Genomic DNA, 21,146 nt, shown 5'->3' on the forward strand with positions numbered 1-21,146 from the left:
GCCTGGCCACACCCACCCAGTCCCCCGAGGTCAAACAACCGTGATGCGGCCCTCAATGTAATCGAGTTTGACACCCGGGTCTATGGGGAAACTAGCTAGCTATTTACAAGACACAAATATAATGTTCATCTCTTTTATCTATTATATTTATTTATAATTTAAATTTTCACCCATCAACAATTTCCAGTGCTTCCATTTGTCAACCATTCTGTTCTATTCTGGTTCTGCAATGTTCTGCATATATTCTCATTCCCAAGCTCAAAGAATACATTACACTGAGGAGGAAGAGTAAGACAGATCAGGAAAGATCTGTCTTTGATCAGGAAAGAACAGGAAATATGGGCCATTTGCTCTGTGAGAGAAACTGAAAGAAGTTACGAGGCTAAAAAAATAACCACTCCAGTTAATTTAGCAGGACAAACTATCCAGGCCAGCTCAAAATGACCTGCTCAAGCTTACCTTCTACCTTACCATAATTATAAACATTTATATGTTTGTTACCTGTTGTCGTTTCTTTTTGCTCCGTTGAAAAATGCCAAAGAATCCTTTATTTTCTTTCTCCTTCAAATTCTCTGAATTTTGTGCGTTCTGAAAAGAGTCTTTAAAAAAAGTATCTTCGTGTCACTACTTCTAGTTCCTATTCATATTTTCTTCACTGCGCCTCTCTTTCTATTATATAATAGATCTTTGAAAATCAGTACAATGTTCAGTAGTATCAATGGGAAACTATTTTGCAATATAGATAATAAATCTTGAACAGAACATTTAGTCTGACACATTTTCTGCTGTTTTAGATTCAAACTATTTTATCTATATCAAAGCAAGATGTAATCTGCATATCTTTTTCTGATTAATATATAAAATAAAAGCTGCTTAAAACTCAAAGTTGATTCTTTTTATGCATAATTCTCAAAGAATTGCCCTTAGCAAGCTTTATTGCAAAGAAATGAATGGGGTTATATGAATCCAAGCAATTGACTTAGTCTGCATTTAAAATCAATGCATCAGGGCAGAGGCTTTTTTATTTTTCTTCTAATAGCCTTCTTGTGAACAGTGGTGGGCATTTTCACTGAAAAACAGAAAAATATGCAACTACCTGTTTACCTAACAGTCTCCTCAATTTTCAGTAGTCTGGAAAGTAACTATTATACCTCTACTGTATCATAATTCCTTCTACAGATTAACAGAGTTGGAAGGGACCTTTTAGGTCATCTGATCCAACCCCCTATCCAAGCAGGAGACCCTACACCAGTGATGGCTAACCTTTTCCAGACCGAGTGCCCAAATCCCCAAAATGCAATGCACACACAACCGTATGTGCATCCGCATATGCGCAGCCCCACGTGTGTGCCCCATGCATGTGCACACAGCCTCTCCTGTGCGCCCCGCCCCCATGCATGTGCATGTACCCCTTTCGCGTGTGGGCCCCATGCATGCACGCACCATGCATGTGCCCCACCCCCACATGCACTGCCCCCACATGTGCCCCGCTCCCCCCCACGCATGCACAGTAGAGATCCCAATACCAGCTGGCCGGCGGGAGGCACGTGCATATGTGCGGCGGAGCTGAGACCCACAGAGTGGGCGCTGTGTGCCATCTCTGGCACGCATGCCATAGGTTCACCATCACGGCCCTACACCATTTCTGACAAATGGCAGTCTAGTCTCTTTTTGAAAGCTTCCAGTGATGAAGCTCCCACAACTTCTGAAGGCAAACTGTTCATTGGTTGTTCTCACTGTTAGAAAATTTCTCCTTATTTATAGGTTGAATCTCTTCCTTGATCAGTTTCCATCCATTATTCCTTGTCTGGCCTTCTAAAAGTTAATCAGCTTCTAAAGGCTGGATGCTAGATATTCTTTTATTAGTGGGATTTTTTTTTTTTTACAATAGGAACAATTTAAAAAAATGGAATAAGTCAGTTGAGGCTCTTTGCAACCAAGAGGTTATGGTAATGAATAAATGATTTAGCACAGAAAAATTACTTCGCATTGCAAATGGTGCTAGATAGATATGATTGTCCAAAGTTGACAAACAGGCATTCTGCATTCACTCTAAAGGAAGCTGAATGAAAGCCATCCCAACAAAGAAAAAAAATAGAAAAGTCTATAGCAGTGATGGCTAACCTTTTTGCCGTCGTGTGCCAAACGTGGGGGTAGTGGGGGGGGATTGCACACACATGTGCCTACACCCATAATTCAATGCACCCCGTCCCCCCACGTATGCATGCGTCACCCCCCCCCCCGCTTTTGGCACGCGATAGCCCGGTGTGCCCGGTAGGACTATTTTTTGTCCTAGAGCTTTTCTAGGAGCCTGGGGAGGGCGAAAACAACCTGCCCCACTCCCCTGGAGGCTCTCCGGAGGCCTGGAAACAGCCCATTTCCTGACTTCCAGTGGGCCCAGAAGGCCCGAAAATCAGCTGGCCAGTGTGCACATGCGTGCTGGACTGAGGTAGGGCAACGCTCATGTGCCCACAGATATGGCTCTGTGTGCCACCTGTGGCACCCGTGCCATAGGTTCGCCATCACGGGTCTATAGTATCTAGCATCCCCATTTTATCATGGTAGGATTATCAAGGGCAACTGAAAGCAATCCTAAAGATCTCATTTCCCTGGCCCCAAATAAATGTATCTGAATTTCTATGTGCTATATACAGTATATTTTTATACTGTATAGATATATATCACCACAAAACTAAGAAAATAAAAAGGCCAGAGTCTTAGCCCCCAAATTAAGACAATACACACTAATTATAATTGTATATTATCTATCTATCTATCTATCTATCTATCTATCTATCTTTCTTTCTTTCTTTCTTTCTTTCTTTCTTTATATTCATATATATACATTTATTTCTATATATAAAGAAAGCATATGATAGTTTGGAAATATGAACAGAATGTCAAATAGCTACTAAATTAAAACCATACATAATTGTGAAAAATGTTATGAATGCAAGAATATAATTTGGGTATTGCTGCCATCTAAAAGGGGTCTGGAGTTTGATTCAAATCACTGATCCAGAAGCTTATTATATAGATCTTGAAAACAGCTATGCCTTTGTTCTGGAGAATCTGTGGTCAAGCCACATAAATTCAGGATAAACATTGATTAATCAATTGGTCATATTTAGAAAATAATCTTCTCCATCAAAAAATCTTCCTTCAACAAACATTTTAGAAAATCGACCAATTAAAATGGCAATACTTCCTTCATGTTTAGAGTTGTTACCTACATGAATTTACCCAATCTTCCTGTAAAAGCTAGATTATTTCTGGGTAAAAATATTAGTCTCCTCAAAAAGCAAGCAATTCCAGTTATTTATTTATTATTTATTTATTAGTCCAATTTATATGCCGCCCTTCTCCGTAGACTCAGGGCGGCTTACAATGCATTATAGCAATAGCCTGTATACTTTTATGTATATACCTGCTTATTAGGGCTTTCGGCCCCCCCAAGCGGTGTTGTTCTATACAAAGCTGGCTTATTGCCCCCACAATCCAGGTCCTCAATTTACCTACCTAGAAAGGATGGAAGGCTGAGTCAACCTTGAGCCTGGTGAGATTTGAACTCGCACTAATTGCTGGCAGCTGGCAGCTAAGTGCTAGCACTTAACAGCACTTAGTCCGCTGCACCACCGAGGCTCTTCCCATCTCTTTAAAACTTCCAACACTTGATTATCCTTAGCTGGAACCCTAACCTTTTAATATTACATGATACAAAGGAGACTCCACTGTTATTCATATTTTAAAAAGTAAAAATATTATGTCACATCCGTCGATGTCCTACTTAGGTTTTACTGATGCATAAAATGGGAAAAAGTGGGGAAGTGGGGGAGGGGTGGAAGATGGGGATTGAAATAAAAATAACTGTCAGGGAATCATATTGGGGAAAGGCAAAGAAGTCTAGTAAGATATTGACCTTTGTACTCAAAGAAATTAAAGAACATAATATTATATTAGTTTAGAAAATATATACAGATTTCGGATCTACTAACTAACAATTTTATTCCAAGTTTATAGATCCAATTCCTTTCATCAATACTATTTGAGGTTTATTTTTATTTTGCTATATTCCTAGAATTTGGATGAGATCAAAGCATCAGGCATCATGCTTCATTTGCAACAACGGAATACAGTACCGATACGTACCATTTGTCAACATTTGAATTAGGATTTGTTTTTCCCACAAAGGAGATTTTTGAAAAAACAAATCATAATCTTCAGAGTAGTAAATAATAGGTTTTCTAGATACCCGTTTCCCCTTTCTCTCTTTCATTTTTAATCATTATGATGAGCATTGATTTTATACAAATACATACTATTTATTATACTTTTTCACATTTATTAATTTGGATGAGACTGGTCAAAATTAAGTTTCTACAAAAAGAGATATTTACTAAGAGTGGAAAGTCATGCATTTTTTTCTTTCTCCTCCAGTCCTTATGCCACTTCTCAGGTAATTCTAAAGGAAGAAGTGGGCACAATTACTCTATTGTTGTTCAACAGTTATTGGATCATTGAAGAGTAATCCTATATCAGTGTTATCCTATTTAGATAAATGATAATTAGTGTTGTGGATTCTAACATCATTGAACAAGAATAGTTGTGAATCTCAGAGTTTTATTGTTTATATCTCTAAGTTCAAGATGACTCACCTTGTAATGAAGACAAAGTATATTCAGTAGTTGGAGTGGCTAGAGACAAAAAGAAATGCAAATTTAATTGTATTTAAAATGCTTCTTTACAAAGTTTCAACAGAACATCTGAAGGCTACACAGACAAGATGTAAATATATATATATATATTTGATCCAGTGGTGGGTTGCTACTGGTTCGCCCCGGATTGGGTGAATTGGTAGTGGCGGTGGCGAGAGGCTCTGCCCGCCCACCCGGACGCTTCTGCGCATGCGCAGAAGCGGTGGGTGTGTGTGTGAGTGCACGCACACACACGAGCAAACCGGTAGCAAATTAAATTGAAATTCATACTGATTTGATCCCATCTAGAAAGAAAGGCCATATTGTAAATTAGTGGACAATACAACTGGTGCACTATAAAATGTCCCAGAAGTGTATATATGAAAGCTGACTGGGTGACTTTGAGCCAGTCACTCTCTCTCAGCCCAATCCACCTCACAGGGTTGCTGCTGTGGGGAAAACAGGAGGAAGAAGGTCTGTTGAAAATGTTCACCACCTTGAGAAATTTGTAAAAATAAAAACAGGATAGAAATAAATGAATAAAGTATTGCTTAAACCACTCATGGAAGCCTTTGTAAAAAAAAGAGTATTTTCTTAAGAGTCTCACACACCAACTTTCCTCCAATATATGCCTTAAAAACAACCAAGAGGAATAGACTGGGCTGATATAGTATGTCTGGTCTAAAATCATTCACTTTCTCTTAAGTCCTATTCCAATACTATAACCTGTCAACCCTGAACCTGACCTGGCTGACGCCATCTTGAAGCTTCAGTGTTACACACTGGAGCGAGGGATAGGGAGGGGGGATTAGAGATAGCTGGGGTTGTGTAGTCAAAATAAAACACTTTCTCTTGGGAACCAAGGATGTTCTCACACCTGGCTGGAGGAAGGAGGAATGATGTCACCAGACCAGTGGACGCTGCTTTGATTGGGCCATGTGACTGATTGTTTGGGGTTGAGGGAATTTTTTTTACTTTTAATTAGGTGAAAAGCAGGGGGTCCTTCAGAGTTGGTTTTCACCAAATATGTGCCAATTTGATATTTCCAATAAAGCTATTCTTTGGGGAATCTATCTGCCTCGGAGTTTTTGCTTGTGATTGCATCTATTACTTGGAACCCTGACATAACCATTACATTATGTTCAGATAGTTCTACTTTATGGCTTATCTGACACCATTTGCACTGGTTTCTCATGCCTTTTATGGTCAGCAATCAGTCAGGGACAGGATTGTACCCAAAAGCTGAAAAGTGGGAAGCAGAATGAACTTTGAACATGAGAGTTAGTAAAAAGTGATAATAGAAAAATTGTCTGATTTGGATTCCAGAATTAGCAAATATGATCTATGAAATATTTGAAAGTTACTTTATTATGTTATTATTATTATTATTGTTGTTGTTGTTGTTGTTGTTATTATGTTATTATGTTATTATTAAAGTTACATATTATGAAGATAATCTAGCAATATAAATTGAAAATGAACTTAATATATTATTTATACTATTTTTTTAAAAAAAACAACTATGCATTGTCTTTTATTTTAAATCAATAATGGGAATGCAGAAATAGAATTATATTCCAAAAAAGTGTAATAGATTTACAGCATTTCTTTCAGCAAACAGCTCTGAAGACAGACAACCCATAAGTCTTACCTCTGCTGACATCCATTGCATATAATTCTCTGAGTCCAAGGTCATTAAGGGATTTTGTCAGGTCAAGAGTCTCTTGAGATTGATAGGTCTTTAGTAAAACAGTGTGTAAAGGATCAAAATCACATTTGCTGCTGATAAGATGCACAATTTCTTGAAGTGGTGCATGAGGACTAACTCGGACAACTGTCTTCTGTGTCTTCTTGTAATTCACCACAACTCTCACGGTTTGCTAAAACAATGTAATTTTTTAAAAAGAGTTCAACATACCGTGCACTATAGCTCTACAGAGTCCATTAATACAAAACATGTTTGCAATATATAACATAAGAAAAATATAATAGAGTAATAATTCATTCCCATATTTCTTCAACTCTTCTAAGAATATAAGAAAATTCAATTATACTTCACAGTTCCATATAAGATACAAAGCTAGGCCTCCCTCATTCACCCACACTATCCTAAAACTGATATGTTGTGGAATGAATTGGAGCAGAGTTATTTTTAGCTATTAGTATTCTTTCCTCTCAGGAAAAGGGGAAACAGTTGTAAGTATAACATCAAGAGCAATTTGCTCTTATTAAAAGGAAAGGCCTGCCAGGATCAATTTTTAAGATATTATGGAGAAGTTGCAAACAAACAGAAGCAGCATCCATCTTCTCTAGGTAAGACGGATCCAAATCAAATAACTGCAGCCTGAATAGGTGAATCTAAAATATGGATCAGCAATGGATCTTTTTATGTGTCAAATGACATGATTTTTTAATTTTGTTAAGTGTCTTGATTATATGCTTGAGAAGTATAAACTTTACAAATAAGCAATACATTAGTGGTCAAAGTATTTTTTTTTAATTGCATATTAAAATATTCCTGTTATTCTTGTAATATTTTACAACTGCATCTCAAAAATTTGCACAAGGATACAACATCTCACAAGATTAAAGCACTCTTATTTCAAATGTCATGAAATTTTAGTTCATCTGAATTAAATAATAATAATTATGTGGAACCACAAATGCTGACTATGCAGTATCACAAGTACCTTGGTATCTTTAGTTGACATATGGCCTAAAGCAGGATATTACTGCTTTCTAAGTTATATATATACATACATACATACGTGTGTGTGTGTGTGTGTGTGTGTGTGTGTGTGTGTGTGTGTGTGTGTGTGCATGTGTGTATCTCAAAGCAAAACCCATGATAATTATAATTCAGAGACAATTTAATGAACAATTTTGAAGCTACCTCCAGTCTTTACAAAAAAAATTCACTTAAATACATGAAAAATATGTGAAACAGAGGAATGATAATAGTAAGACTTTACTGACTCTCTCACCTCTGGGATGATAGGAATAGGCTTTTTCTTATCCATTTGTTTTGGCTTTAAAATCACTTGGTCAACTTCAAGCATCCCAATAGGTGTATTAGGTTTGAACTTGATTGGTTTCTTCTCAGGTGACATCAGATCAATAGTGTGGCTTGCAGGATTTAAATGGTATTGTGCACAAAGGTATACCAATAAGTCCATCATTGGTTTGCTAAAATAAAAAATGATTACTATATGGAAATATTCAATACACTACATCTTTTATCTCAGGCAAGTTTATAGATCAGAATATAGATAGCAATTCAATATTTTTATTTTTCCAGGAGCACAGTATATTCCTGCAGCACTGAAGTTATATTCAGCTAAGTACCCCACATAATTATTCTTTGGGGCTCAGCTAGGATCTTACTCCTCTTTTACTCCTCTGGGTACGGCAATCCAAATTCCTAAGAGCATATTTGAGGTAGTGCACTGTTTCATAAATTCAGTAGGGAGGCAGGACTAGCCAAATTGAAACAGGAGCATGGATTTACATTTTTGCAGATTGATTAAAACTACTCTTTTCCCCTACAGGTTTGAGTTCTCCTCTTATAGAACATAATTTCAAATCAGTATGGTTCAGGACCATCTCACAAAAACTCCAGTATCTTGGTTTCTCCAGGGAAGTGCTTCTAATGAAGGGGTAAGAGTGTGCCCTTAGCGCACTTAAACAATGCATTAAAAATCTGGAAATCCAACAAGATTGGACTGCTCTTCCCAAGAATATTTATTTAAGCAGTCAAACTCTCCCCTTTAAAGCAGCAAGATATATATATCAAATAACCATTCCAAAAATCCAAAGGGCATTAACCCTTAAGGACACCGCAATGAACTTCCCATGGTAGTTTTGGAGGGCCAATACAAAAAAATACCATATGACCTGAGATTGTGTCCCTGTGGACAAGGGGTCATTGAAAGTGTAGCTCACACCCTCTATAACCGTGATGGCGAACCTATGGCATGTGTGCCAGAGATGGCACACAGCGCCCTGTGGCCACACGAGCCGTTGCCCCAGTTCAGCTCTTCCGTGCATGCGCACACACCTCCCGCCAGCCAGCTGGTCTTTGGGTCTCTGCCGTGCATGCGGGGGGTGCGTGGCACATGTGGGGGTGCGTGGCACATGTGGGGGGTGCGTGCACATGCACGGAGCAAGCGCATGCAGGAGGCAGTGCACACATTGCATTTTTGTGCTTTGGGCACTCGGTCCGGAAAAGGTTAGCCATCACTCCTCTATAAGGACTCACGAACTCAATTTATAACACCTTACCTAATAAAACATCTAGGAAACACTGATTTTTTTTATGTGCAACTGTTATCAAATCAATATGAAATAGCTTCTCTGAATGTGGCCAAATTCTGCTATGCTGTATGTAAAATTAAGCAAACTTTAATGCCCACTGTTAATCCACTATCAATCACAATATATTATTCTATCTTTTATTTTTATTTTTTACTATTATTGTTTTAATCCTTTTATTTGCTGTTGTGTGATCACAATAAAGATTGATTGATTTCACTACACTGTGACAGCATTAGTGTGAAGATATAAGTACGTATCATTCTAGCAGCACTGCCATTTGCTGTGGAAGTAGTGGCTGCCTTGACAACAAAGAATTATTTTTTCATGCATGAAGCTTCTTACATTCCTAAACCTTTGAAGCATTTGAAAGAAATTGATTGTATCGTTCATAAAGGAATTCCTGCAATGCAATCCCCACCCACATTAACAATGCTTAGAATTACTACACTTTTTGTTTTTCAGAAAGGTAACTAGCATTATTTTGGATTGGGGTTGATGTCATCTGTGGTTTAAACTCTTCTATCAGAACCTTTATAAGAGATTTGTCATTCTTTTCCTTTTAATCTGTTCAGATGTTTGTTTGATCAAAGTGATTATTTATTTCCAATAGCTGGGTACTTGCTGACAAAAGCCAGCTGCCTACATTGATATCACAAAATGCAGTTGCACAGAGGTATTTGAACACCTGGGCAAGAAAAGAAAAGAACTTTTGTAGAAATGTCGGTAACTATTTTTTGAAAAAAAAAGAAAGAAAAAGTTTTGATATTGATATTCCGTACAGAGGTTTTTCACCATAATCTGTACCTTTAAACTAGTGTTTGGCTTGGTCCCGATAACAAATAGAAGAGGTGATGTGAAAGCAATTCCCTACCTTCTAATAAAAGCTTTCACCCACAATGACAAGAGCCTTACTTTTTTTAAAAAAATAATCTAATTAATTTGGCTTTCCATCCAACTAATTGTAAATAGAACTGGTATTCCTTAATATTTTACTTACAAAATAAGCATTCATTAGTAACCTTTTTTTTAAACAGGGATCTACAGAAAAGCAAAGAATGTGAACAAATTAAAGGATTTCCCTAGAAAAATAGTTTCAAGAAGGCAGGAAAGAGATAATTCATTGAGTGATCAGAAATATTTTTTGAAATTTAGAAAACTAAGTTTTAAATACTGAAAAACTGGCTACCTATAATTCTTTAGTTATCTGAGCAATCAACATATGCAGATTTGTACTGCGCAAAACAACACTCTAGAACATTCTCTAGCTCTTGTCACAATGAATTCTCCCAGTTCCAAACAAGAATTGAGCCACCAGTAAGAAAAGGTGAAGAGACAGTATGAGCATGGGGAAAAGGGCAAATAATAATTTAAAGAACTAATACTGTACATGGTTTTCTGTGTATTGTATGTCAGATAATTTGGTTTCTTCTGTGAACTCATCATCTTTGATGTGTGAGTAATCAAGAATCCACGAAAAAATGTGAATGGTAGGTTATCTTCATTCTTTTGATCCTCCAACTATAGAAACTATTTAATAGGAATGAAAGATGATATCTGACAGAGTCAAAGCAAGGAATCACAAACCCAAGGAACTAGTATGGAAGACCCAATAGTGATGTAACTATAGCAGACTGGTGTAAAACTAAGCTCTGCGCTGGTATATCCAAGGAGTAGTCTGTACTATAGAGGCTGAAACTGTATTTGTCAGGAGGATCAAAGGAGCTGGTTCCAAAACCACTAAAGGAGCTTTTCTCAGTAATGAAGATTATTTATGCACATAAGAGAACTTCTCTAGATCTTGAGATTATATAGAAAGTAGAGCTGCTTGACTGGGGTTTATGAGAGAAAGGCAATCTTATGATGCTAAACCCCAAGAGTCCTACAATAGTCCCAAGACCTGAATCCTGGATGATAATAAGAATCTTACAAGGTTGGAAAATTAGATGCCAATAAGATGACTTCTATGGAAAGCCTGGCTGAAACCAACATTGGTCCCATTGCTCAATGATGTCCAAAGCTGGCATATCTCACAAGATAAAGCTTTGAAGAGAGACAAAAATGGAACAATTTCAACATCCTTCCTCAGAAATTTCAACACCTTCATCGCCGCCTAAAGTTAAGTATATAGACATTTTGCCCAACTGGAAATAAAGTTTGTTCTTAATCTATTTTGCTCATTTTCTTTTGAAGGTGTTTGATGCAATGAAATTCTGATTAAACTATTATAACCATCCTGAATACAGAAGATGGTACTTTTTAGCCAAATAAGTTGATATTAAAAAGCTAAATACTGTAGAGTTGGAGTTGATTAGTATCTGGATGGAAGAATATTAGGAAATCCCTTGGTTGCCAACTAATCTGGAAAATTTTAGAATCTGTGAAGGTGACAATCACAAATATCTTCCATATCACTGACAAAAAAACATGGGCTTGTCAGGAGTGAAGCTTAATGTGAAAGATTTCCACCTTGGCATTAGTACTGAAAGTCTCAGAATCTGTGTGTGAGATGGGCAGTCATATAAGTCATTTAAATTAATAAATTATGTTTAATAAATTAAACACATCTGAAAATCCAGTTTTCATCCACAAAACAGCTTCAAAATTTTGTTCAACGTACCTGCCATTTATATTAGTAGTCTTGATCACCTCTCCAGGAAGAATCACAGACAGCTGAATGTCTCTGTCAATTGCATTTTCTTTTTGGTCCATCATGCAGTTAGCCAGTTCTAGATCATCAAATGATGAGCAATTAGTAACTTTAGTTTCAGGTGGAGGAAGGGGAGCTTTTGACTTGGCTTTCCGCCTGTAATAAAACAAAAATTTGAAAAAAAAATTAGACAAAGTAAATTCAATGGAAAATATTGAATTTCCCAATATCGGGAATCAAGACACTAGTTGGATACTAGAAGACCCTCTATACCCAACGGATTTTTAAAATTAAAAGAAACTATATATTCCTTAAACACAGAAAGGAAAGCAAGTACATAATCAGTAAACTTTACCAAAGCATAGAGTCAGCTCTCTATCAAAATGCATTATCAAACAAACAAGACAAAGTGGTCAAATTAAGATGGTGCCCAGATATCATAAGTAAACATCCTAAAAAGACTTTTACTTGATTATGCAGCGCAACCATAATCCCCACCCCCAAATCTGGCATTATATTTAACTAAATGCTCTAATTTCTAAATCTCTCAATCATACATTTTAAATTATCTGATGAAAATAATTAATGGTTTAAGTACTTTGCTGCTGTTGTAGTTTACTTAATAAAGCATTCTTGCTTTATTAACATTTTGCCACCCACGCTTAAATTTCATTTGAATATGTTTATTCAAACATTGCTGCACCACTTTTTGAGGTACCACAAATGCTTTTTTTTTTTTTGGCAACTCCTGGAGTTCTCTCTGCCTGCCATTGCCAAAATTAATGTATATCATGATTTCTCTCTATTAGACCTGAAATACACAGCGATTTTAGTGTAAGCCTTGTAGATAGAGAGAAGTAGAATGCCACAGGCTTATTGGGGGGTTGGAAACATAAAATATCCCGCTTTATAGTTTCCTCTTGGCTGGTGTTCTGCAAAAAGCCCCTTCATTCTTCTACAATCACCACCTATTTCCTAATAAGAAAGGAGGAGACAATTGTTGCCACTCTGTCTGTAAAAAAGAACAGAAAAAGAGCACTATTGGATCTGATCCAAAGCCCATCTACTCCAGCATTTTATTTCCACACTGGCAGATATGACACCTATAAACTTACAAGTGAGGCACTAGTACACACTCACAAATGTTTCCTAGTAATGGGTTATCAGGAACATAATATCATTAGGATAAACAATAAATACTTGTAGTGACTAATAGCCATTGACAGTCTTATGCCCCATGAATTGGTTTAATCCCCATATAAAACGGTCAAATAAACAGCCATTGCTATATTTTAGAGAAGCAAATTCCACACTAAGATATAACTATGTCATAGTGAAATCAATTTGTTCTGTCCTCCCTCTCCCATCAGTGAATGTTATTGCTTCATCCTGGGTTCTATTGTATTTCCCTGAAAGTAGGACCTACCCAGAAAGTAAGTCCTAGCTTGATTTTTACATGTGCGCCCAATATAAGCCCTACCTCCAAAATAAGCCCTAATTAAGAGCCCGCCCACTCCAGGTACATGGGTAAAAATTAAGCTAGGATGGGGATGAGGGTGGAACTGCCCTACTAGTTACCTTCAGACAGTTGCAGCCATGCCTTGCAGACCCCGATACCTGCCTTATGGGCCCATTTTTTCTGCATCTGGCGAGGCTTTCCTGAAGGCCTCTGCAGCCGATAACAGAGCTCCAGATCAATCCAAAGCTCTGATATATATAACTTTACTCTTTCCTACTAAAGTTAAGAATGTAATTTGCATTTCTGACATTGCTTTACAGTCAACACTCTATCCTAAGCCTAATTAAGATACTTTGCCTCTAAAACATGGGTCCCATGTTCCATTACTCTCATCAAATGAAATTTTAAGTAATGAATGGCAACACAAATGAAACCAATAACGGAGGCTTTGATGTTCAAAAGCAAAGTATTTATTCACATTTAAAACCTGCTGATCAAGCTATGGGGAAAAAACAGGATAATATATGTAAATGTTTATTTAAACTCCAATAGAGCCATCAACGTATGTTATGATCCAGTCTGAAATAATATTACTACATAAAAACAACAGCATTTTGGACTGTATCTAGAAGCCTGCTGGCAGCCAATGAAGGACATGCAACACAGGTGTTGTATACTTCTGGAAGCTAGCACATGGCAGTGAACAGGTCAGCTTACTTTAAGAAGACTTCAACTGTGTATTAAGAAACACACATCTAGAAGTATATGTTGGACTAACCCTGTTAGTCTACTCTGATGGTTATAATGCCTTGAGTTGCTAACCTTCTCAATGTGTGGTTATGCATGACTAACAATTTTGTGGCCTTTACTGCTCTTGTGATTGTTTAAAAGGGCGTTGGTCCTACCTGATACGCCCGTTCTCTCCCGCGGGAGGGAACGGCAGGCAGCGCGGGGTAAACTCAGTCAGTAGACCAATCAGGACCGGGTCTGCAATGACGTTTAGCCCCGCCCTTCCTGCTGCTCTCTTCAGTTTATCGGCGAGGTAATCACTGCAGACTGTTGCGTGTCTCCTGCTGATAGAAAGGAAAGGTGAGTACGACCCACCCCACCCCGACACCCGAAGGCGCAGCCCCAATAGGGAGGGGGCTGCCTGCCGTTCCCTCCCGCGGGAGAGAACGGGCGTATCAGGTAGGACCAACGCCCTTTCTCCTCCCTGGTTGGGAACGGCAGGCAGCGCGGGACATACCAAAGCTTGATGTCCAACGGGAGGGCAGTACTCGGGCGAGCCGCAGATCAGGAAACATGGACCCGTTGTAGGACCCGTCTGCCGAACGCCGCATCAGCCGACGCGTAGGCATCCAGACGGTAGTGTCTAATAAAAGGTGTCGGGGTAGACCAAGTCGCCGCTTTGCAGACTTCTTCCAAGGACGCTTGAGTAGCCCAAGCCGCGGAGGTGGCTGCACTCCTGGTGGAATGTGCAGTCACCCTGTTGGGGACCGCAAGCGACTGTGACTCATAAGAGAAGGCAATTGTGGCCCGGATCCATCGGCCCAAGGTCGGAGCAGACACCTTGATCCCCATCGTGGTAGGTTGGAACGAGACGAATAAAGCCTCGGTTTTGCGAAAGGAGGCAGAACGAGAAAGGTATATCCGCAAAGCCCTACGGACGTCGAGCTTGTGCCACTGTTCCTCGAGCCGGTGAGACGGGCGAGGGCAAAAATTGGGCAAGGCGACCTCCTGTGATCGATGGTATACAGAATTCACTTTGGGAAGGAACGTGGGGTCCAAACGGAGGACCACCTTGTCGTGATGGAAAACACATAAGTCTTGTCGGATCGACAAGGCGGCCAGTTCGGAAATGCGACGAGCGGATGTAATCGCCACCAAAAACGAAACTTTAAAGGAGAGAAATTTCAGGGAAGTCGTCCGGAGAGGTTCGAAGGGCGATTGAGTGAGAGAGGACAAGACCTTTGAGAGATCCCAGGTAGGGAAACGGTGAATGACCGGGGGGCTCAAGTTGGAAGCGCCCCGCAGAAATTGGCGGATCAGAGGATCCTTGGTAACAGTTGTCAGAGAAGCACATGCGGAGATGGAAGCCAAGGCCGCTACCTGCCGCCTCAGGGTAGAAGGGGCAAGGCCAGAGTCGAAGCCTTCCTGGAGAAAACCGATGACGTGCTCAACCGAGGGCGAAGTCGGACAAACCTGGCGGGCCGAGCACCATGATGAAAAGGAGCGCCAGGTAGACTCGTAGATACGAGCTGTGGAGGGGCGCCGCGCCGCCTGGATGGTTTTGATGGCGGCAGGGGGGATGTTGGCCCTCGTCAAGAATCCCCGCTCAGTCTCCAGGCGGTTAACTGTAGCCATTGGGGCTCTGGGTGGACCAGAGCCCCCTGCAGAAGGCAAATTCGCTCGTCCGGTATTCGCCATGGACTGGCCGTGGACAGGGAGACCAGGTCCGAAAACCAGGGCCGGCGAGGCCAATGAGGAGCTATGAGGATCAGCTCCGACTTCTCCTGTAGGAGTTTCCTGAGGACCCGTGCGATGAGAGGCAGGGGGGGGAAGGCATAAAGAAGCACCCCCCGGGGCCAGGGAGAGCGAAGGGCATCCACCGCCTCTGCTCCTGGTGACGGGAATCTGGAAAGGAAACGAGGGACCTGATGGTTGGAGTGGGAAGCGAACAAGTCAACCTCGGGAAGGCCAAAGCGGTGAGAAAGGTCCAGAAAGAGGTCAGGGTGAAGCTGCCATTCAGAATGGTCCACCCAATTGCGGCTAAGAGAATCAGCCTGAACGTTAGATTTGCCAGAAATGTGAGAAGCCGTCAGAGAGGCCAAGTGAGTCTCGGCCCAGAGGCCGAGTTGTAAGGATTCGTGAAAGAGGGATCTAGAGCGGGTGCCACCCTGCCTGTTAACGTGGGCCTTGGCGGAAACATTATCGGTTAACACAAGAACGTGCTTGCCCTGAAGAAGGGGAAGGAAATGACGTAAGGCGAGAAAAATCGCCCGTAATTCCAGAAAATTAATAGAGGAGTCCTTCTCCGCTTCGGTCCAAAGGCCCTGAACCATATGGGAATCTAAGTGCGCCCCCCAGCCGGAAAGGCTCGCATCAGTCGTAAGAATAGACCGATGAGGTTCTCGAAACAGGGTGCCATTGGCAATAGCCGAAGAAGACCACCATTTTAGAGAGTCCAAAACCTTCGAAGGAAGGGAGACTTTGCGCAACGAGGAAACAGATAGAGAACGCTGAAAGGGAAGAAGGAACCATTGGAGGCGCCTGCTATGTAAGCGGGACCAGGGGACGATGTCGAAGGAGGACACCATTTTCCCCAGAAGACGGGAGAGAGCAAGAACAGACATGGGCCGGCCGTCCAGACATTGAGAAGCCAGGTCAGATAAGCTGACCTGACGCGACGGGGAAAGAAACACCATGGATGACACCGTGTCGATGACAGCCCCTAAATGCTGGAGACGGGTCGAAGGCGTTAGAGAACTCTTGGCCCAATTGATTAGGAAACCATGAGCTTGAAATAAACGGATAGAAGTAGAGACATCCTGCTGAGCCCCGGGAAGGGAGGAGGAAAGGATGAGAATGTCATCCAAGTAAAATAAAATACGAATGGGAAGGGACCGAATATGAGCGACAAGGGCCGCCATCAATTTAGTGAAGACTCTGGGCGCAGAGGAAAGGCCGAAAGGGAGAGCCCTATATTGATAGTGAGAGCCCCTAAAGTAAAAACGGAGAAATTTACGGTGGGGTGGAAAAATGGGGACATGCAAATAGGCCTCGGTCAGGTCGACCGAGGCAAGGAAATCACCTTCACGAATGCACTCCAAGATGGTGTGAAGGGAGTGCATTTTGAACCGGCGGTATTTTATGAACCGGTTCAAAGATTTCAGGTCCAGTATGGCCCGCCAGCCCCCCGAGGATTTGGGGACAAGAAAGAGGCGAGAGTAAAAACCGGACCTGCGTTCTGATGGAGGAACGGGCTCGATGGCTTTAATTTTAAGAAGGTGAGCAACAGCAGCCTCCATACGGGCACGGGAAGGAGGATCGCGAGAGAGAGAACAGGGGACGAAAACCCGAGGAGGAGGTGAACTAAACTCCAAACGAAGACCCTCCCGAACAGTAGAACAAACCCAAAGATCAGAGGTAGTGGCGTCCCAGGAACTGGAAAAAAAGGAAAGACGGCCCCCTACCAAGTAGTCTGGAATTCCTTTAACGAGATTTGCGGAAGGGGCGGCCTCTGCCGCCGCGGGGAAACCGTCTCGGGGGGAATCTGGGATGGGATCTGACCTGAAAGTCCTGGTTCTGCATCCCTCTGGAGGGGAAGCTGCGAGAGGAGCGGTTGTAGGAGGTGCCGCTGTCAGATGGACGAAAGGACTGGGCCCGATAATAAGGCTGTTGACGAAAATCCGATCTACGGGAAACAACTGGAAAAATTTTCTTGTGATCCCTGGTTTCCACCAAAATAGGGTCGAGGGCGGAGCCAAAGAGGGACCTACCCTCGTAAGGAGAAGCTGCCAGACGCCATTTACTCCTGGCATCAGCCTGCCAATGGCGGAGCCAGAGGAGCCTCCTGGAGGAGACGGAAGACCCCATGGCCTTGGCTGAAAAGCGAGCCGTGTTGAGGGTGGCGTCAGCCGAAAATTCCATTGCGGCCAGAATTTTATTAATGTCTTGGTGGGAGCGTGTGTCAGAGGCCGGGAGGCGGTCCTGCAGCTGCTTCAACCACAAAATGGATGCCCTGTTGAAGAATGATGCCGCCGAAGCGGTTCTTACCGCCCATGCAGAAGCTTGATGATTTTTGATCAGAGTCCGCTCGGCACGTTTATCCTCAGGACGCAATGACTCCTCAGGAGGGCCAGCAAGATGGGAAGAGGAGGCTAAGGCCACAACAGGAGCATCCACAACCGGCACCTGCAACAAGTCAGAAAAGTCAGTAGGAATAGCATAGAGCTTTTTGTCCTGAGAATTGGGCAAGGGGCCAGTGCCCGGAGAGGCCCATTGTCTCTTTACCACATCCGTGAATAATTTCGGTGCAGGCAAGGTATCCACTCTGCTAGGTTGTTCTGAAAAGAGAGAAGCAGATGGGTCATCAGAGGAGGAAGCCGCTCCCTGGGAAGTGGGAGCAGGCAACATTTTGGTGACAGATAGGGCCTTAAAGAGCAAGGAGCGGAATAGGTGGGGTTTGAAAAGGCCAACGAAAGCTGGTTGATCGGGCTCCAGACCCTCATCATCAGACCATTCTTGGTCCAGGGCAAGGTCCTCAGCGGACAGAGAGGCCTGGCTAGCAGAAGCTGGAGAGCAAGGTCTGTCCAGGTGGGGAGAAGCTGCTCCCCTGTGGGAAAAACCACTGACTTGACTGGCGTAGTCTGCCACCTCCGATTCCGCACGCTGGTTGAGGCCTTCAGAGATCCCCTGGCGTATAGCTGATGATATAAGAGAAGCCAGGGCAGGAGAAATAGAAGAAGGCAAGGATTCCAAGGTAGCAGGGAGGGGAGGTGGTGGAAGGACAGAAGATGGGGGGGGAGGGGGGGGAGGAGGGGGGGCTGGCAGACAGAAGAAACAGCAGGTAATGGAGCTTGAATGGTGGATTCATGAGAGAGACCCTCCTGGGGTAGGGTGGCAAACAGAATGGCCGCTGCACTGGAAGAGGGAGAAGCCCCCATTTCAAGGCGATCCGGTGAAAGGGAAGATCTGTGCGTGGCCTGGGGTTGAACATGAATAAGGGCAGCCTGGGAATTAGCATCCAGAGTAGAGGCCTGAGGGGGTTGAACAACAATCTCCTTGGCGGCCTGCAGCTGCGCTTTCTGAACGGCCCGTTCCAACGCCCTGTGCCTACGCTGTTCATCCTTCTTAAGCTGAGATGATTTATGGGGCTTTTTATGGCTCTTCTGAAGCCCTGAAGTGCCCTCCCCAGGATCGCTGTTATGGCGCTTCCTTGAATTACTAGGGACAGTCCCACGGCCAGCTCTGGATGAACGGGAGTCCGCCATCTTGCAAATCAAGTTTTGGCGCGAAGGAGAAAATGGAGGGAAGGCCCCAGTACTCACTGCGCACCACACACGACAAATCAGCGAAAATTCGAAGCGCCAGGAGGCTCGCCAAAAGCTGCTAAGCAAAGGCTTGATAAATAGCAGCGAAAAACGTCAGCAAGGGCGAGAGGGGGCGAGCGCGTTGCAGGACAGGGCTCCGGAGCGAACTCGTGGGCCCAGCCTGATAAGGAGCCAGCCGGCAACCTGATTGACGCTAGGAGCCGTCCAGGGAACAGGAGGAGATTCCAAGCCGAAAGGCCTCTCGATCGCCCAGATAGCTCTTAAAAGAGCTGTTTGTTTGTTTTACTCTTTTTTTTTTTTTTTTTTTTTGTGAAGAACAGCAGGAGACTAAACCGTCCAGGTCGACCGAGTCGATAAACTGAAGAGAGCAGCAGGAAGGGCGGGGCTAAACGTCATTGCAGACCCGGTCCTGATTGGTCTACTGACTGAGTTTACCCCGCGCTGCCTGCCGTTCCCAACCAGGGAGGAGAATCACAAGATTTAATGTTTATGTAAGACACTCAGCAAGGGTGTACATGGGAAGGGTGACCCAAAAAAATCAAGATGGTGGCCATAGTCCAGTGGTGGGTCCCCCGGTTCAGATCAGTTCTATAGAGTTGGTAGTAAAACCAGTGGGAGGCTCCGCCCACTGACCTGGACGTCATCATAAGTGATCTGTGCATCGCGCGGGCACAATGCGAACTGGTAATAAAGGTAAGTAGAACCCACCCCTGCCACACTCATTTATTGAAATACTACCTTCCTTTTTTATATGTGTGCCAGGGTTTAACTGTATATTTCTGCTTGCCATCCTGCCTGCCAAAAGGGTTGCCTTTTCTGACACCCTGCCTGTAGACTTACATATTCTCATTCAGAGATCTCAAAAATGGACATATTGGATCAGGAGCCAAAGGAAAAACAACAAACAGCGAAGTCAATCAAATTAAGATCCTATCATCAGAAGAAGCCCAATGAAAAAGGAAGCATTTATCTAGTAAAACAAAGGAACCAAGGCCCTGGTGGATTTCTCTCGTCAGAATATTAGGGAGAAGGCCCTGCATTTCAGAGCTAGTTCTCCAGCTTTAGCTTCTCATAGGAAGCAGGCCCTAAAGCAGGGGTGTCAAACTTGATTTCATTGAGGGATGCATCAGGGTTGTGTTTGACCTTGGGAGGTCTGGGGGAGCATGGCCAGAGTGGGCATGGCCAGCTTGACGTCACTCGTGTTGGGGGCGCCTGTGATGGCCTGAGCACTCTGCCAGTGAAAATGGGCTCCCAAGTTCCATTTCAGCTGCAACGGCCTCCTGTAACCATCTGCCAGCAAAAACAGAGCTTGGGAGGGCCAGACGTAGCCCTTCCAAGCTCCATTTTTGCTGGCAGAGGCACTGCAGGCCAGTCCTTTGCTGTTTCCAGGTGGCCCCGTGGGCCAGATCTAAGCACCCCGTGGGCCACATCCGGCCCAGAGGCCTTGAGTTTGACACCCCTGCTCTAAAGCATTAAATAGAGAATTTGTAGGTGAAGCCCAACCAGTTGCTGTGATCATGTTCAGCCTCCTCTTCAGGAAGTTCTCTAGAACTGTAGTCAGGTTTAATTAACAGTCAGCTGAAAAGTGTCTTTGAGGCATTCCTTCCTGCAGTAGGTGGATACCTGGAGAAAGAGCTGTGCAAAGCAGCGACGTGAAAAACTTCACTTTTATCTCCTTTCCTTGTCTAAAAGGCTTCTTTGGTTGTCTTTAGGAAACATGCCCCCTTATTAGTCAGATGGCTATTATCAGGACTCTTATCACTTCTTCCTTTCTCTTTCACTTCAGCTTTCTCCTCTGACTCTGAGCTGTGCAGTTCAGGTTATCACCCAATTCCCTCTCTTTCCCTCACTGTAGCTCTTAGTTGTAGGTAGATTTAAATAACTCCGGCTTCCTATGTTAATCCCTAAATAGAACAAAAGCTCCAGATTCAGGAATAGTTTCTTATAAACTGCACTGCAAACTTTAGTGTTTTCTTTCT

At 42.6% G+C, this 21,146-nt stretch overlaps 2 protein-coding genes across 11 annotated transcripts in view; both read right to left on the reverse strand.

Annotated features, from left to right (window-relative positions):
• The window catches only part of COBLL1 (cordon-bleu WH2 repeat protein like 1), a 109,237-nt gene that overhangs the window by 29,308 nt on the left and 58,783 nt on the right, over positions 1–21,146 (reverse strand). For all 10 annotated transcript variants that reach the window (XM_034426511.3, XM_087881988.1, XM_034426519.3 and 7 more), the window contains exons 2-6: positions 11,626–11,811; positions 7,679–7,880; positions 6,346–6,574; positions 4,656–4,694; positions 502–599 (exon numbers count right to left, since the gene is read on the reverse strand). In XM_034426511.3, coding sequence (XP_034282402.2) covers positions 502–599; positions 4,656–4,694; positions 6,346–6,574; positions 7,679–7,880; positions 11,626–11,811 — 754 coding nt within the window. The remainder of the gene's footprint in view (positions 1–501; positions 600–4,655; positions 4,695–6,345; positions 6,575–7,678; positions 7,881–11,625; positions 11,812–21,146) is intronic.
• On the reverse strand, positions 14,073–15,541 carry LOC148116591 (uncharacterized). The gene is made up of 2 exons (XM_087892829.1): positions 14,361–15,541; positions 14,073–14,187 (listed from the first exon to the last, which is right to left on the reverse strand). Exon 1 carries the CDS (start codon positions 15,539–15,541, stop codon positions 14,408–14,410), a length of 1,134 nt encoding a protein of 377 aa, XP_087748955.1. The 3' UTR covers positions 14,073–14,187; positions 14,361–14,407.

The sequence above is a fragment of the Pantherophis guttatus genome, chromosome 1 (genome assembly GCF_059756535.1).
Source record: "Pantherophis guttatus breed Tessera chromosome 1, ASM5975653v1, whole genome shotgun sequence".
Lineage (NCBI taxonomy): Eukaryota > Metazoa > Chordata > Lepidosauria > Squamata > Colubridae > Pantherophis > Pantherophis guttatus.

Coding starts and splice junctions, on each gene's coding strand:
- LOC148116591 (XM_087892829.1), bottom strand. CDS start 15,541: ATGGCGAATACCGGACGAGCGAATTTGCCTTCTGCAGGGGGCTCTGGT.